The following is a 17,682-nucleotide window of genomic DNA, read 5'->3' as shown; positions in this document are numbered from 1 at the left end:
TATAATACATACATATGTATAGGGATGTATGTATACATGTGTATGTATATGTATGGGTATATATGTGTGTGTGTGTATATGTATGAAATAAGTATGTGTGTGTGGTTTTTAAAAAGCAAGACTTTTTGGAAGGAATATGCTTTAACATAGTCCTATAGTTTACAGTAGAGGTGGACCCTATATAAGGATCAATTCAAAAGTCAGTGAGTCACAAGAAAATCCAAAAATCCCCATACTGCTAAAATGAACAGTCTTCATCATGAAGGAGAAGGAAGTTAGCAAGCCAGACCCATAACTTTGGGAACAGAGTCTCTTACAACTCCGAATTTATGATCTTATGATCCAAGACTGCCTTTAAGGGCTGAGTCATCAGGCTGGGGCAAAGCAGTGCTGGCCTGAGCACCAATTTCCTCCCACCTATGCTGCTCACTTGCTCCCCAGGTATCGTGTTCCATACTCAACTCCATAAATGTGCCATTATTTACTTAGGTTTCCTTTTAACTTTTATGGATTTTTGGTGATATTCATTTACCTATTCCCTGTCAATAACTTCTTTTGGAGGGAGTAAGATCACTTTTTATAAGTTCAGCAGGTTCCACAGAGGGAGGAGGATACTTGACATCAAAGGTAGAGGGATAGGTTTATGTCTGTCTCACATACTTATTCTGGGGCATATGCTTATTGAGCAGAATAGTGAGCAGAATGGCAGAATTCCTCTTCTCCCCAGCAATATTAAAAGTATTATTCTCTCCTATCCTCTCTATTTTTTTCTCTCTTCCCTTCCCTTTCTCTACTCTTCCTTTTCCTTTCCCCTTCTCTTCCTCTTCCCTCCTTCTCCTTATTCTCTCTTCTCTTTGTCCCCTTCTCTTCTCATCCTCTTTCTCTCCTTCCTTACCTCTATCTTACCCTCCTTTCCTCTGCTTTCTCCTTTTTTCCCCTCTCTTCTCCTTTCTCCCTCTATTTTCTTCATTTCTCCCTCTCCTTCCTCCTTTCTCTCTCTCTTTTCCCTTTTTCTGTCTCCCTCTCCTCTTCATCTTCTCTTTCTCTCTTCTTCCTTATTTCTGTCTCCTCTTCCATTCTTTCTATCTCCTCTCCCCCTCCTCATCTCCCTTTCTCTCCATTTCCTCTCTTTATCTTCTTTCTTTCTCTATGTCATTTCCTCTTCCCCCCTCTTTATTCCTCTCCTAATCCTCATTCTTTCCTTCTCCAATGATGAGATTCCTCTGAAATTTAAAGAGTTATTCCTCTCATCTACCCAGATATCATGGAAGCTTTCTCCAGTCTGGCACAGATCTTAGGGCCAAGGAACTGAATAAATAGTCCTAAAATAATATACCTGACATCCCATAGAGCTCTTCACTTCTCCTGAGGCATACAAAACCACCAATGGTCTCCAGCAGCATTGACAACTTCATTAACAAGCAGCTAATAAGCATCCAATGATGACTACAGCAAACATTCAGCACGGATGCAGATTAAACACAACATAGCATATGCCCTTCCAATCTAGTAAAGAGAGAAGACAACTATAATGCAAGTTAGAATACGCCAAGTGCAAAAGGGAGATCAGAGAGACATAACAAGAACAGTAGCTAATACTAGCTAGTACTTATATCACTTTAAGGTTTGTAAAGAACTTCACAATTATCTCATTTGATCCACAAGACATTAAAAGTAAGATGGATCACTTCCAGCTCTGGGGACCAAAGGAGACTTCATGAAGGTGGAACCTGAGATGGCTCTTTTAGAAAGGGAAGGATTGGGGCAGCTAGGTGGTGCAGTGGATAGAGCGCTGGCCCTGGAGTCAGGAGGACCTGAGTTCAAATCCGACATCAGACACATAACACTAGCTGTATGACCCTGGGCAAGTCACTTAACCCCATTGCCTAGCCAAAAAAAAAAAAAAGAAGGCAAGGATTTAATGGCTGAAAACATGGGGAAATCAATTAATATGCTGGGTTTGGAGGGAAGGCACTTAAGAATGGAATGGGAAGTGAACAGAAAAATAAGGGGAAGGAAGAGTGGGCCAGTTTGGCTGTGACATCATCTGTGACATCAGGCTATAAAGGCAGGTCAGGGTCAGACTGTCAAGGAGTGTCTAGACCATCAGTCTAGGGGGTTTGTATTGTACTAAGCAGTGGACAGACTCTGCAAGAAAACAGCACTATCAGAATTGGGTTTTAGGCTGTTTACCTTCACAAGACTGTTGTTATAGTACACCTCATTCTCAGGCTTCTTCTCACATTGCTCTGCATCCCATACCTGTGTTTTTTTTAAAGATTACTCTATCAGGGATTTGGAGGATGAATGGGAAAGTGAAGAGTTTGGAGGCAAGAAGATTAGTTAGGAGAGTCTTATAATAGCTAAGGCTAGAGGTAAGGAGGGCCTGAACCAGGATGATATCAGTGGGATAGAAAGGAGGGGTAAAGGTGAGAGACAGAGGAAAGGTGGACCAGACATGGCTTATTGGAGGGTAAAGGAGAAAGCAAAGGTTCTAATCCTAGGCAGTTGAAATAATGGCTGTATAAAGAATGTAATGTTGAAGGAAAAGCCATTTTCCTAAACACTTAATGTGTGCCAAGCTCTGTATTAAGTGCTCCATCACAAATACAGAAAGCAAGATAATTCCTGCCTTTAATGGGCTTATATACTAATAGAGGAAGACAGCATACAGAGGGGAATGTTGGTCAGGGAGGTAAGGAAATTTTGCTCTGGGAAGTCATAATGATGATGGTGACAATAATTGTGAAAATACCAACAACTTCCATTTTTATATACCGCTTCAAGGTTTATAAAGCACTTTACATACACTATCTCATTTGATAAACAGGGTAAGAAGCAGGTTTTTAGGAGGAAATGAATTCATTGTTGAACTTAAGGTATTGGTATTAGAGGTGGATAGATCACTGGTCCTGAGTCAGGATGACCTGAATTCAAATCTGGCCTCAGATACTTCCTAGCTGTGTGACCCTGGGTAAGTCACTTAACTTTTGTCTGCCTCAATTTCCTCAGCTATAAATGGGACCTCCCATTTCCTCCCCAGGTTGCTGTGAGGATCAAATGAGATATTTATAAAGTACTTAGCACAGTGCCTGGTAAATAATAGGCTCCTAATAAATGCTTATTCCTTTCCCCTGGTAGAACATACATGTTGTCTTCCCTGATAAGATGTCAATTCCTTGAGGACAATATTTATTTCATTTTTTTCTTTGTGTCTCCCGGTGTCTACCACAATATCTTGTGGTACGATATCTTGTACATTCTTAGTGCTTAATAAATGTTTGTTGATTGATTACATACGTATTTTGAGTTATCTGAGGCATTAGAAATCACCCTGGCAAATCCTTTTATTTTGTAAATGAGGCCACTGAGGATTTGAGTTATATAAATAATAAATAACAGAACCACGTTTAGAACCCATCTCCTTTGTCTTCAAAACCAGTGCTCCTTCCACATGTAACCCTACCTCTAAGTCTAGAAGAGAGTGAGTGAGAAACATAAGATTCTAGCTCTTACGTGAGTCACTCACATAGAGATAATAGTTAGAGTCATTAAAAGTGGCCAAGAGAAGGAGGTAGCTGAGGACAGAGCCTTGGAAGATCCTCCTCTCAGGGATGACTGAGGAGTGATCTTCGTGGCAGGCAGACAACCAGGACAGAGCGATGTATGGAATCTGAGAGAAGAGTTTGAAGGAGGAGATGATTAGCAATGTCAGCGAAGAGGGCGGTAACCTGTAAGGATTTCTGCTGGGTGCTATTAGGAATATAACAATGAATATGACCTGATGATTACACTAGGGGAAAAAAAGCCTATAATCTATCAATCAGAAAGTTGCCACAGGCATTTTCCATAAGATTAGAATTTATTCCTCAAATCCATTGAGACAATTTACTACATTCATTTTGCTATTCTACCCTGTCTCCTCCCCTCCCCCAACTCAATTGCTGCTACCATCTCAAATCCACCATGGCTCTCTCCATACTTTGGTGCACACTCCTATCACATTTATCAAAGGAGAACAAAGAAAGAGATTATTAAGACATGCTTACATAGGTGTGTCAGTTTTATAGTCAGTTGGAATTTTTATTTCTAAAACTAGTTTCAATTTTTTTCACTTTGATTCTTATAGCTTATAACAATTTTTTTCTTTTCTTTATTTTTTTTGTTTTGCTACTGTAAAAATGCTGGTTCACAAGTGAAAACAACATCTGACTTCTCACTCTTCAAAAAGTACCAAATAAGGACTGTTTAGGGGTCTGATATTTGAACCCAGTGTATTAAAGTTCTCTGATGAAAACCAGGAGCATACATAATGAAGAAGTCCATTGTAAACTGATTTCCTCATGCTAAGAGACATGAGACAGGGTTCTGGCATAATGGGTAGTCTAAGTAGTTTGGAAGTGTTTTTTTTAAAGTCCTAGTAGCCATCACAAAGCAAATTGAAACTCACTTCCTGAAATCTCAGAAGTGGCTTATTAAGAACACTTCTCTGAAGCACAGCCCTGGCATTCAGGGATACATTTGTAAGGTATTGACGTATATAGCCACAATACTTTGGACTGTGTACTCCCCCTCTTTAAAAAAACAGTATTAAATTAGGGTTTTAATATAAAAACAGATTCCACTGTAATCAAAGCCTGACTTACTACTACTTGTGAACATTGGCCAACAAGGAAGAGCAAAGAAAACAAGATGGTGGTTTTTAAGAAACAAAAATGAAAAAAAACCCCTCCAATAAGGGTGGTTTTTAAGAAACAAAATTTTTTTAAAAACCCTTCCAATATGTAATGTGTCAAATTCTTGGCTCAAATGAAATTGCCCAGGTAAAATTGGCAAATCCCAGAAAAAGTCAGGTTTAAAAGAGGAAAACCAATTAAGAGCTAGCATTTACATAGTGCTTTAAAGTTTACAAAATATTGAACCTCCTCTCCACCTCCCCTTTCCCAACAATGAATTTGGAAATCAATCTCAAACAGATTGAAAGATACTGGGAGAATGCATTTCTTCAAAGGAATCTGTACAGCTATTGACCACTGCCCCATTTTTCTAATCCTTTTCCGTGCTGCATTTCCACAAAGCCGGCTTAGACTTTGAATGCAGATAGTTGTGAATAGTTGTGACGGCTTGTACTTATAAATCTCTCAATTAATTAATTCATACCATCACACCAAAGATGTAAGGTCAAGTAACCAAAGGCTAAAGGAAACCTGGTGAAACCTATTTCTAAGTATGTAGGGAAAGATGCCTACCTCACATATGTGCAAGCAATGTAGCTACGGAAAATGTAGGTATAAAGAACTGAGTATGGCTAGGCATCACATCCTAAAATGGCAGGCAGTGCAGCTTTAATTTCAAAGATATGTTAGATCTTCAGTCTTTTCTTTTTCAAATTAATTATAATTTAATTTTTTGACTTACAGTTTCTTTCTTACCCGAAGGCAAACACTTTAAGACAAAAATTTTAAAGCAAAAGGTCATTAGGCTTGGTAACAATGAACAAGAATTATCAACAAACAAAGATCGCTTGTTATCAAAGACACATCTTCCTTTCAGTTAATTTTTTCAGTTAAAAAGTACTTTTGTCTCCTTCCCATGTTCCCCCTCTACTGGAAAAAAAGAAAATCTAAATTATTGTAACAAAAATAAGGAGTATTAGTAAGTTATAAAATAATATCATTTGTTACATAACAAGCTTTATTGTTGCTCCTTTGTGATTGGCTCCATTGAGCTCTAATACCATATCCAGATCTACTCTCTATCAGTTTCTAGTGATTCTTCCTCCTTTCTCAGTTCCCAACTTGAAGTCTTTCTCTCCACCCAAATCCCTTATGTTTGGAGTCCAGCAAAGCAAATTCTCATATTGGCCATGTTTAAAAAAATATGTGTCTCATTCTGCTTAGTCCATAACGTCTCTGTCAGAGAAAAATGTTTATAGCAACTTTTTTATGGTAACAAAAAAATGGAAACTAAAGGTTTTCCATTAATTAGGGGCTGAATAAATATTATACTGTATGAATATATTATCTATTATGCTTAAGAAATGATGAAGGGCACAGTTTCAGAGAAACTCAAGAAGGCTTATATGAAATGATGCCGAGTGAAATGAGCAGAACCAGTATAACATATAATAACAACAAAGATACAACATTTTCAATGATATTTTCTTTTGCCGTTTGCAATTACAGTCAATAAAAGGGTTTACAAGACTTGTTGATAAGTTTCTAGGCATATGACCACATGTACATCATGGAAGTTTCCCAAGACTCAGGTTAGTCATCTGTAAAATAGGGATTTTATGTAAACTTCAAAGTGCCATATAAATGTTAGATATTGTTATTGCTGTTCTTGTTATTTCACACAGGGTTGTGATGAGGATCAAATGAGGTATTCTATATAAGGTGCTCTGTAAAGCTTAAAGAGTTATATAAATATTTTCTATCATTGTCATCATCGTCATCACTACTATAATACAGCTGTTTTACCATTTATCAGCATCATCATTACTACTAATATAATTGTTTTACCATTTATCAGCATCAATGTCATTACTATTACTAATATAACTGCTTTACCATTTATCATCATCATCATCACTACTACTAATATAACTGTTTTACCATTCCTCCTTTGTGGTTGACTCTATGAAGGTCAAACACCACATCCAGATCCTGGCAGCTATTATTTACCAGTTCCCAGGTGATTCTCCCTCCTTTTTCAGTTCCTGGTTTGAAGTCTTCCTCTTTACCTCAACCCTTATATTTAGAGACTTCACACTTGTAAGTTGATATCACCTGAAATATCTCTGCTTACCAGTTCATCAGCCTTTTCAACTCTTCATTCCATTTTGATCATATAAAATGACAGTGAGAACATTCCTCACTCACCAGTGTTCCATACCCACAAGCCAAAGTTCTGAAATTCATCTACAGCTTTTGGCCATAGCCAGCCCATTCTCTATGCTAAGCTCAACCTCTAGGAACTCCATCCTTCTTTTCATGTCATCATTGTTGCTTGAGTCTTACCACAAAATCCTGACTCTTTCATTAATCAGTTTAACTTTTACTGCCCTCAGCCATTGAATCATATGTCCCATCATCCTATTACCAATCATTCCTTTCCAAAATCCAGCCCGGTATTATCCCTACCATTCATCTTCTCACAAGTTGCTGAGTGCAAATAGAGAAAGTCACAGACTGTGCTGAGGGGGTACAATACGAATTTATGTTATCCATTCTCTTATTTTTTGTGCACTGAAACATTATTTATTTTGTTAAACATTTCCCAATTATTTATACATATTAAAATTATCATTTTTTAACATTCACTTTTTAAAAATTTGAGTTCCAAATTACCTCCCTCCTTGCAGCCCCTTCCCTACCCATTGAGAAGACAAACAATATATCAATTATACTTGTAAAATCATGCAAAACAAATATCTGCACTAGCCATGTTTTTTAAAAAGCAAGAAAAATAAAGATAGTGAAAAATTATACTTCAATTTGCACTGAGGTATCAGTTCTCTCTCTGGAGGTAGATAGTATTTTTTTATCTTGAGTCCTTCAGAATTGTCTTGGATCATTGTATTGATCAGAATAGCTAAGTCTTTCACAGTTGATCATCATTACATTATTGATGTTACCGTGTACAACGATCTCCTGGTTCTGCTCACTTAGCTCTGTATCAATTCATATAGTTCTTCCCAAGTTTTTCTGAAACCATCATTTTTTATAACACACAATCCTATGCCATAACTTGTTCAGCCATCCCCCAATTGATGGGCATCCCCTCAATTTCCAACTCTTTGCCAATACAAAAAGAGCTGCTATAAATATTTTGGTACATATGAGTCCTTTTCCTTTTTCTTTGTTCTCTCTAAGTCAAAGGGTGTACATATTGTTTTATAGTGATTTGAGCATAGCTTAGAACTGTTCTGATGAATGGTTGGACCAGTTCACAACTCCACCAACAGTGCACTACTATTTTTCTACATTTCCTCCTGCATTTGTTATTTTCCTTTTCTATCATTTTAGCTAACCTAATAGATATGAGGTGGTACCTCAGAGTTGTTTTAATTTGCAATTCTCTAATCAATAGTAATTTGGAGTATTTTTTCATGTGACTATAGATAGCTTTGATTTCTTCTTCTGAAAACTGCCTGTTCATATCCTTTGACCATTTATCAATTAGGGAATGGCTCTTAACTTTTTTTTATATATATAAATTTGACGCAGTTCTGAATATTTTTGAAAAATGAGGTCTTTATCAGAGAGTCTTGCTGTAATTTTTTTTCCCAGTTTCCTGCCTTCCTTCTAATTTTGGCTGTATTAGTTTTGTTTGTTAAAAAATATTTCAATTAATACAATCAAAATTATCCACTTTATCTTCTATGATCCTATCTCTTTTTTGATTACATGCTCTTCCTTTATTCATAGATCTGACAAGTGAGATATTCCATACTCCCCTAATTTACTTATGACATCATCTTTTATGACTAAGTAATTTACCCATTTTGACCTTTTCTTGGTATACAGTGTGAGATGTTGGTCTTTGCCTAGTTTCTGCCAAAATGCTCTCCATTTCCCAGCAATTTTGGTCAAATGGTGAGTTTTTGACCCCAAAACATGAGTCTTTGGGTTTATCAAATACTAGATTACTATGGTCATTTGCTACTGTAATCTAGTTCACTGATCCACCACTCTATTTCTTAGCTACTACCAGCTTGTTTTCATGATTATTGCTTTGTAATATAGTTTGAAATCTGGCGCTAGGCCATTTTTCTTCACATTTTTTTTCATTGATTCCCTTGATATTCTTGACCTTTTTTTCTTCCAGATAAATTGTTATTATTTTTTCTAGCTCTATAAAATAATTTTTGGGTAATTTGATTGGCACTGAATATGTCAATTAATTTAGGGAGAATGGTCATTTTCACTTGGCTTATCCATGAATAATTAATATTTCTCCAGTTGTTTAAATCTGTCTTTATTTGTGTGAAAAGTGCTTTGTAATTGTGTTCGTATAGTTCCTGGATTTGGGTCGACAGGTAGACTCTCAAGTTTTTGCATTGTCTGCTGCTATTTTTTTAAAATAATATTTTATTTTTTCCCCAGTTACCCATAAAAACAATTTTTAATGTTCTTTTTTTAAGCTTTAAGGTACAAATTCTATCCTTCCTTCCCCTTCCCATTTCTGCAGTTATTTTAAATGTAATTTTTTTCTATCTCTTCCTACTGCAATTCTATTTCTAATTCTCAACTAAGTTCTTACTGCTGCCCATCAATCTGCTTTTTTTTTTGATTGTCTCTTTATCACAGTTCCCACCATGACTATTCCAAACTTTTTCCTCCCTTCTCAAGCCATCAGTACCGTACTACATCCTTCCTCCCTCTCTGTAGAGGGAGAAATGAGGTGACTTTCTGTCTTACAAGTTCTGCCTTTGATCTTATCCCTTCCCATCTCCTCCAGTAACCTGTCCCTTCATCCATTCTCTCTTTTCCTAATTTCCAACTTCTCTTTATCCAGAGACTCCATCCTTGATGCATGTGAACATGCCCAGACCTCCCCTAGTCTTGACCCTATTATACCTTCAAGGGATCATCATTTACATCTCCTTTTCCCAGTCAAACTTGGGGGAAAAAAAGTTATACTCTTCAACTACCTTATATTAAACTCCCTAACATTTACTTGAATATAATCTCTGTCTCTCTGTGTGTCTCTCTCTCTGTCTGTCTCTCTCTGTCTCTCCATATCAATACATACACACATATACATACACACATAAAATTTATTTACAGGTATCTATCCTTGAGGTGCGTGCGTACCTATCTATCTATCCATCCATCCATCCACCCATCCATTCATCTATTTGAATAGGGATTGTTTCATTCTTCATATATATATTCCTAGCACCTAGTACAGTGTTTGGCACATAGTAGACACTTTGTTTTTGACACAAACGTTTTGGATGGATTGACTTTTAGAGAAAAGGAGGTTTAATTACAGAATCATTGATATTAGAATTTGAAGGATTCTAAAGAAATCAGCAGGCAGACAAGGTGTTATTAACCCTGTTTTAGAACTAAGACAATTGAGACCCAGAGAGGTAGAGTAACTTGTGGACCTCCCATTGGGTTCTTTCCACTCCACCATATTGCTTTTCCCAACTTAAAATGCATTTTTAGAAAAGAATAATTTTGGGCAGCTAGGTGGCATAGTGGATAGAGCACCAGCCCTGAAGTCAGGAGGACCTGAGTTCAAATCCAGCCTCAGATCAAACACTTGACACTTACTAGCTCCATGACCCTGGGCAAGTCACTTAACCCCAATTGCCTAAAAAAAAAATGAAGAACTAAGAAAAGAATAATTTTTAGAAAATAAAATTAAATAAAAAATTAAAAAATTTAGGAAAGAACCAATGGGATAGAGCTACTTTTTCTGTTTTAAGATCTGGGTCAAAAAACATAGGACTATCATCACAGAGCTATGTCTGAAAAGGATCTCAGAGGCCAACTGCTCATTTTACAGATGAGGAAACTGAGACCCAGAGAAGTTTACTTGCTCAAGGTCCCACAGGTAGAAAGCAACTGAGTCAGGATTTGAAACCAGGTCCTCTGACTACCATCTTCTCTTCAAGTGGTACAGTGGCTTGGGATCAAGACCAAAATTCGAATTCTGCTTCAAGCACTTACTGTGTGACCCTGGCCAAGTGATCTCACATTTCTCATTCTCAGTCCTTTCATCTGTAAAATGGAAACAATACCAGCACCTATCTCACAGGGTCACTGTGAGGATCAAATGAGATACTAAATACAAAGCGCTTTGCAAACTACAAAGCTCCATATACATGAGTGGTATTATTATTATCATTATTCCATTCTTGCGGAACATCAAATGTGGCTTGCTCAATGTTATTTAGGAATGATCAAACTTTGGAAAGGAGCTGCCTCTGAACCAGTAAAGGATATTGCATTTTCTTTGTGTAGGGTGCTTTTACTTAGGAACATCAGACCCTGTTCCTACCTTGATTGCAGGTCTTCCCTGAGTATCCAGGATGACACTTGCACTTGTTCGGCCCTATACATTCACCGTACTTGCAGCTGGGTTGGCATATAGCTGTGGAAAGAGGGATGCACATGTCATTACTAAGTCAATTAACACATAAAACACATTATGTCTGTAAGCATCAGCCCTAACATATTGTTTCAATAACAAAAGGAAAAGCAGTACCTATCATCAAGCAGACAAAATATACAAAATTGAGAAGTGTCTAAAAGTTTTACATTTTAATTTAATGTAAATTTTTATTTTAATTACTTTTTTATTAATTAATTAATGGTACTTAGTCCTTATAATATTTCAGTTTAGCATCATACCAGAAAAATTACACCATGGATTTATTTAATTATAGATTTTACTTGACCTAGAATATTTACTAAGATGTAGGGGAGTATTCATATTTAAGTGGACAGTATATGTTTGAACACAGATTTGGGCATAATAAAGATACCGACTTTGCATTACCCTCTAATGATAATAATTGCTAACATTTACAGTTTAGCACTTTAAAGTTTGCAGAATGCTTACCAACTTATATCATTTGATCTCTATCACTACCCACAATCTCATTACTCTAAGCACACGCAAAGCTGCTTTAGCTGAAAGCCTCTAATTGAGTGTATTCAGAAGCTTGAAACTAAATTTGTAAACAAAATTCTCTCCTTAATGAAAACTGTGTTAAAAGACAATATTTTGTATTTTGTTTCACAAGTTGCCATGGGCAAAGCCTTGTTGATCTTCTCTGTACTCTCATCCTCCATAAAAAGATATAGCCTCTATTCTACATTTACTCTTTCCAGCATGGAAGAACTGTCAGATCTTGGGCTCCTCTGCCACAGCCTTTGAGATGGCAGGCTCACTTTGTTTCATGGGAAAGCTTCGTGGATGTAGCAGAGAAAGGAAAAATGGCCCTTAAGAAAGCAATGATGGGAAAAAAGAGCCGGACCAGACTGAGAATATCCAAAGGAAGCCTAGTGTCATTACCCCAAATGAAGGTAATTAGCAACAACTACTGACTCATATGCATGCTTTCCCATGTCTATAAAATCTTTATGAGAATAATCCAAAACCACATTGAAGGCATCCCCAATGACAGTGTGAGAAGCTTTTGAAAATGATATTTTTAATAGCAGATGATGTCATTTCAATTAGAGAACTGACTGACACGCACAGAGGGGGCAGCTAAGGTGATACAATGAATAGAGTGCCAGTCCTGGAGTCAGGAAGACCTGAGTCCAAATCTGGCCTCAGACACTTACTAGCTGTGTGATCCTGGGCAAGTCACTTAACACTGTTTGCCTCAGTCTCTTTATTTGTAAAATGAGCTGAAGAACGAAATGGTAAATTTTTTTACCATTCTTTGCCAAGATACTGGAGTGTCAGACACAACTGAGCAACAGCAAAATAAGAAGCAGAGGACAGAAGCTTCCACTGGACTTTGGTTTGTTAGTTGCCTATAAAAATGCACTTGATTCACTAGAGGAAAACACCTCTTGGAAGGCTCCTCACCTCTAGTTGTCTTCACTCCACCCACCCACCCCCACATATAAAAATCAGACAGGACCCCTCAAGACACATACCAATAGAGAGTGACCCTGTGTTTCAAGAGGTAATGGTAGTGCAGTGGGAGACAGCATTGGCCCTGAAGTCAGAAGATATGGGTTCACACCCCAGCTATGACACTCACTACCTGTTTGACCTTGCTCAAGGCACTTAACATTGCTGGTCCTCAGTTTCCTCAGCTGTAAAATGAAGGGCTGAACTAGATGACTTCTGAGGTTCCTTCCAACCCTATACCTAGAATCCTAGAGCAATGATTTGGCATTTATCCTCCAAATGTGTTATTAAATTGCTGATTATTATATTAATTATATCATATCATATCATATATCATATGATATCATATATTATATCATATTGCTGATTATTATATTGTGGAATATATGTAACAATATTATATATATGTACATACATATATACACATATACACATATATATACATACACACACACACACACACACACACACATATATATATATATCCCTAATACAGAGTTGAAATGAAAAAATAAAGGATTCCTTATACACGAAGGGGCCCTCCAGATTCTCCTGTGTTAGTTGTATCAAGCCTTGGGATACTACAAAGCTTTCTAAATATAACCATAATTCATTAAAAAATTTGGCCCAACTATCCACGAAAGAAAAACTCAGTGGATGAAGAATGTCCTAAGAGGTTTGGACTATCATGTATAGTTAGAAAGACATTGCATTCATATATGCATATACATATGCATAATATAGACGTATATTACACACACATGTGCACATATGATGTATGTGTGTATACATATACAACATAAACATGTGTGTATAAGCGCACGCGCACGCACACACACACCCCTTGGACAAAGCTGCAGATAAACAATGAAGAGGGCCCAGTAATGAAGAAAAAGGGAAATACAAGATGGACTGTCTTTGGGAAATAGTTGCTCACTGCTTTTAATGACTCAAAGCTTAGCCCTCAAGCAAAGGCCTATCATTTAACTTCCATAGTTTTCCCACAATGCTGCATATTCCCAACTTGTAGAATACCAGAAGCTCCAATAAGTTAAAGTTGGGGGTTAGCCAAAGGACAATAGAGAGGTACAAGGTTGTTGGGAAAACAAGATATAATGTTATTCCCAACAAAGAGGCTACGTAAGTGAAGTCATACAATGTACGTTTGGAAAAAGAGGGTTGGCCATGTATCAAAATGAAGGGATCACTAAGAGATAGCCTCTGTGTTCCTTTGGTATTCACACACTGGGCTTATGAGAGGATTTGGTCAACAGTCACACGTGAAAAATGTAAACGGGCTGTAATGCGCACCATTGGAGAGAACATGATTGGTATGAGATCACAGACTGATAGAAGTAGTGACATAAAAGATGATGTAAACTGAGGAACAATGAGTTCATACAATTCAAGGCAAAGTGTTTTCTTCACATGTAGCTGCCACCTTTTTGAAATCCCATCCATACTAGGTTATTTCATTGTTAAGAACCTGTAACGGTTCCTCATGATATATTAAATCAAAGTTAAGGTTCTCAGCTTGGCATTCAGAGCCCTCTATTGCTTTATTCCACTCTTCCCACATATCCTTTCTATCCCCATTAGTAGCTTTCAATTCAGTTTTTATCACAGCCTTCCCATTCCAGGCAAGCTAGTTTCTTACTTATTATGTTTTACTGTTGTTCAGTTGTTTCAGTCATGCCTAACTTTCCATGACCCCTTTTGGGGTTTTCTTGGCAAAAAACCACTGGAGTGGTTTGCCATTTCCTTCTCTAGCTCATTTTATAGATGAAGAAACTGAGGCAAGCAGGGTTAAGTGATTTGTCCAGGATCACACAGCTAGTAAGTGTTTGAGGCCAGATCTGAACTCAGGAAGATGAGTCTTCCTGACTTCAGGCCCAGCACTTTCTCCACTGTGCCACCTAGCTGCTTATATTTACTATCTATTAACTAAATGCTGGATATCCCAAGCAACAAGCAAAAGAAATGTGTGATGTTTTCCAAGTCTTCTATAACTTAAAATTAGAGTTGGGAGTGGAGGGGCAAGATACACATACACAAAATGATTAAGTCTCAATATGAGAGCTTTAAAGGAATTCAGAGGAACAAGAGAGAAGTCAGGGAAGGACCTATGGAGGAAAAAGACATGAGCTGAATTCTGAACAATTGGCAGGTGATTAACAGGCGAAGGATTTAGATAGGCAAAGAGGAGGGGAAAGGGAATTCTAGCATCATGATTAATAGTTTGGAATAAAGAAGATAGTATTTTATTTAAGGGTCAATAAGGAGGCTGACTGGGCTGGATATAGGGAAATAATAATAGATAGAGTTGAATAATTAGAATATAAGCTCTCTGAGAGCAAGGACTTTTTAATTTTTGTCTCTGTATCCTCAGTGCCTGTCATAGTGCCTTAGTCATAGCATGTGTTTAACAGGTGTTCACTGAACATGGTTCCAGACCATAAAGAGGCTTCAGCACCAGGTTGAGGAATTTGGATTTTATCCTAGGTGATAGAAAGCTGCTAAAAGTCTTTTAGTTGAGGACAGGGGTAGGAGGGGGGAAGGACATGATGAAATTGATATTTTAGAAAGATTAATTTGGAAGTGCCAGGTAGAATGGAAGTGAGAGAGCCTGGTGGTAAAATCAGGTAGAAGGTCATTTCAAGAGTCTAGACTGTGATGGTGAGGATCTCAACTAGGGAGATGGCAAACTGAACAGGAGAAGTGTAAGAGACAGTCTTGAGGAGGAATATGCAGGATGTGGTGACTGACTAGATAGGAGGAATCGGGTTGGGGGGGAGCCAAAGATGAACTGAAGATTGGATAAACTGCAATACAACCTTCTGGTTTTTGTTCTTGCTGTTCCCGTTGCCTGAAATTCCCTTCCATCTCCTTTTTTCACCAATCCTTATCCACTACATTTCCTTCAAAATCATAATATTCCTTGGAGATGACATTGCTGCCTAGTAAAGACCCTTGCCAATCACACTCTTATTTTTCATTTTCCAGCACTTAGGTATAGTTGATGTTATGTTAGCTTCTAACTAACAACTTTTTGTTTCTTGACTATTTTTGCCTTTCCAATGAACCCATGAGCTCCTAGAGGTCAAAGTCCATGAATTCTATTGCTATGCCATGCATAGTAGGCACCTAAAAATGCTTAGTGAAATAATGAATGAGCAGTTTTTTTCTAAAAGCAGAGGATATTTTACTTGATAAACTTGAAATATAATTAGAAATATCACATGCACTTCTGACAGAAGTAGGTTTGTTCAAAGCTTGGCATGGAAATGATTTACTCAAGGCTGATAATATTCTTGTTGAACCAACTGTAGACTGTTATATGATCTATAAACTGATTTGGGCACAAGGTCCAGAACAATACACACCTTACCTCATCTCCATCCTTAGATTTGCTTCTTACTCCTTCCTGTAGCTTCAGTTCACCATGCTAACTGTTAAATTCTTATTTTTGTAGCTTAGCACAATGCCTGGCCAACAGCAAGCACTTAATTAAATGTCCACCAACATAACTTAAAAAAAGGATTTATAACTCTTTGAAATATGAAATGCATCCTTAATTAACATGTTTTCTTCCGAGGTGACAGTCATAATGCTTTCTCTTTTGAGATTACCTCCCATTTATACCAAATATATCTTATATATCTATCTAGTTATTTACATATGTCTCTCCCATTAACATGTGAGCTCCTTGAGGGAAGTGAGCCTGTTTTTTTTCCCTTGCTTTGTATCCCCCACTGTTAGCAAAGTGCCTCAAACATAGTAAGTGCTTAATAAACGCTTACTGACTAATTGAAGAAAGGGAAGGGAGAGAGAGAGAAGAAGATACAGAGGCAGGAAAGAAAGAAGGAGCCAACATTTCCAAATTCAATGCATTCAATTCTTGGCATATTCGAGTCTAGAAGACAAACATAAGCTATATAAAAACATGAAAGCAGAGGATATGAATGACTGAATCCCTAAGCAAGAGACAAGGAAGCAGCCCAAACAGGCAAAGGGAAAACTTCCTAAATATTAGCAATGCTCCCAAATGGAATGGGTTTACTCAGGTGATAGTGAGCTCTCTACTCTCAAAGGCTTTGAAGAGAGACTGGTTACCACCTATCAGTGATGTTACAGAGAAGATTCATGATTTTGGTAGGAGTTAGACTAGATGACTTCTGGAGATCCCTTCCAACTGCAAAGATTGCATGACCCTGGGCTTTATGTACTTTGTTTAAGCAAAAGTGTCTTTTCACTAGAATAAAAGATGGTTTCTTGTTTCTCTCTCTCTCTCTCTCTCTCTCTCTCTCTCTCTCTCTCTCTCTCTCTCTCTCTCTCTCTCTCTCTCTCTCTCTTGCTCTTAACCCAATGTTTTCATCTTGAGTTTCAACTTGCATAAACAAGTATACAAAATGTCAAGGGACAAAGAATTCTAATGTTCTTTGGAATGATGAGATTTGGGGGTTGGGGAAAAGGAGGTGATAGACACTGTCGAAGGAAAATGTGATTTTTTCAAAATTTGTCTTAAAAAAAATAAGGTATATAGTGCAATTGACCCTCTAGTATGAAAGTTTCCCTGTCAATTTATAAAACAGAACAAGTTTGTGTTTCAGGGCTCCTGATTCAGAAAAGAATTCTGAGCTTTTAATATCCACTCTTCCCTGGTTTGAGTCAAGCAATTATTAAATGCCTATTATGTGCCAGGCACTGTAAGGCAAAAACAGTCTCTGCCTTTAAAAAGCTCACAGTCTAATAGTGGATAGTAATAAGTTGCATCTTGATAGCAGTGAATTTTTCATCTCTTTAAAGAGATTAGGCAACATTGATGATCAGGGAAAGTAGTGTTTTCAGTAGTCAGGCAGCACTATTTTGAATAATTCTAAAGCATTAGTATTATGCCGTGAAGTTGTTCCTTATGTTGAATCAAAATCGACTTTTCCTTTCCTTGTCAGGTTTCAACCATTTATTTCAAGATAAATTGTATTTTTTCTATTTAAACAGCAACAATTTGATATTTTTATGTTATTTTTCAAATAGTAATTACTTGCACATGCCAATAAAGTGTGTCTCCTA

The 17,682-nt window shown here is 37.2% G+C and overlaps 1 protein-coding gene across 8 annotated transcripts in view; it reads right to left on the bottom strand.

Moving 5' to 3' along the window:
* NPNT (nephronectin) overlaps positions 1 to 17,682 on the bottom strand; it is a 112,989-nt gene that overhangs the window by 49,466 nt on the left and 45,841 nt on the right. For all 8 annotated transcript variants that reach the window (XM_078148984.1, XM_020974750.2, XM_020974752.2 and 5 more), the window contains one exon: positions 11,020 to 11,112. In XM_078148984.1, the coding sequence (XP_078005110.1) occupies positions 11,020 to 11,112 (93 nt within the window). The remainder of the gene's footprint in view (positions 1 to 11,019; positions 11,113 to 17,682) is intronic.

This window comes from Phascolarctos cinereus, unplaced genomic scaffold (assembly GCF_003287225.1).
Source record: "Phascolarctos cinereus isolate Bilbo 61053 unplaced genomic scaffold, phaCin_HiC Scaffold_9;HRSCAF=440, whole genome shotgun sequence".
In the NCBI taxonomy this organism is placed as follows: Eukaryota; Metazoa; Chordata; class Mammalia; order Diprotodontia; family Phascolarctidae; genus Phascolarctos; species Phascolarctos cinereus.
This window is presented reverse-complemented; position numbering and strand designations above follow the sequence as displayed.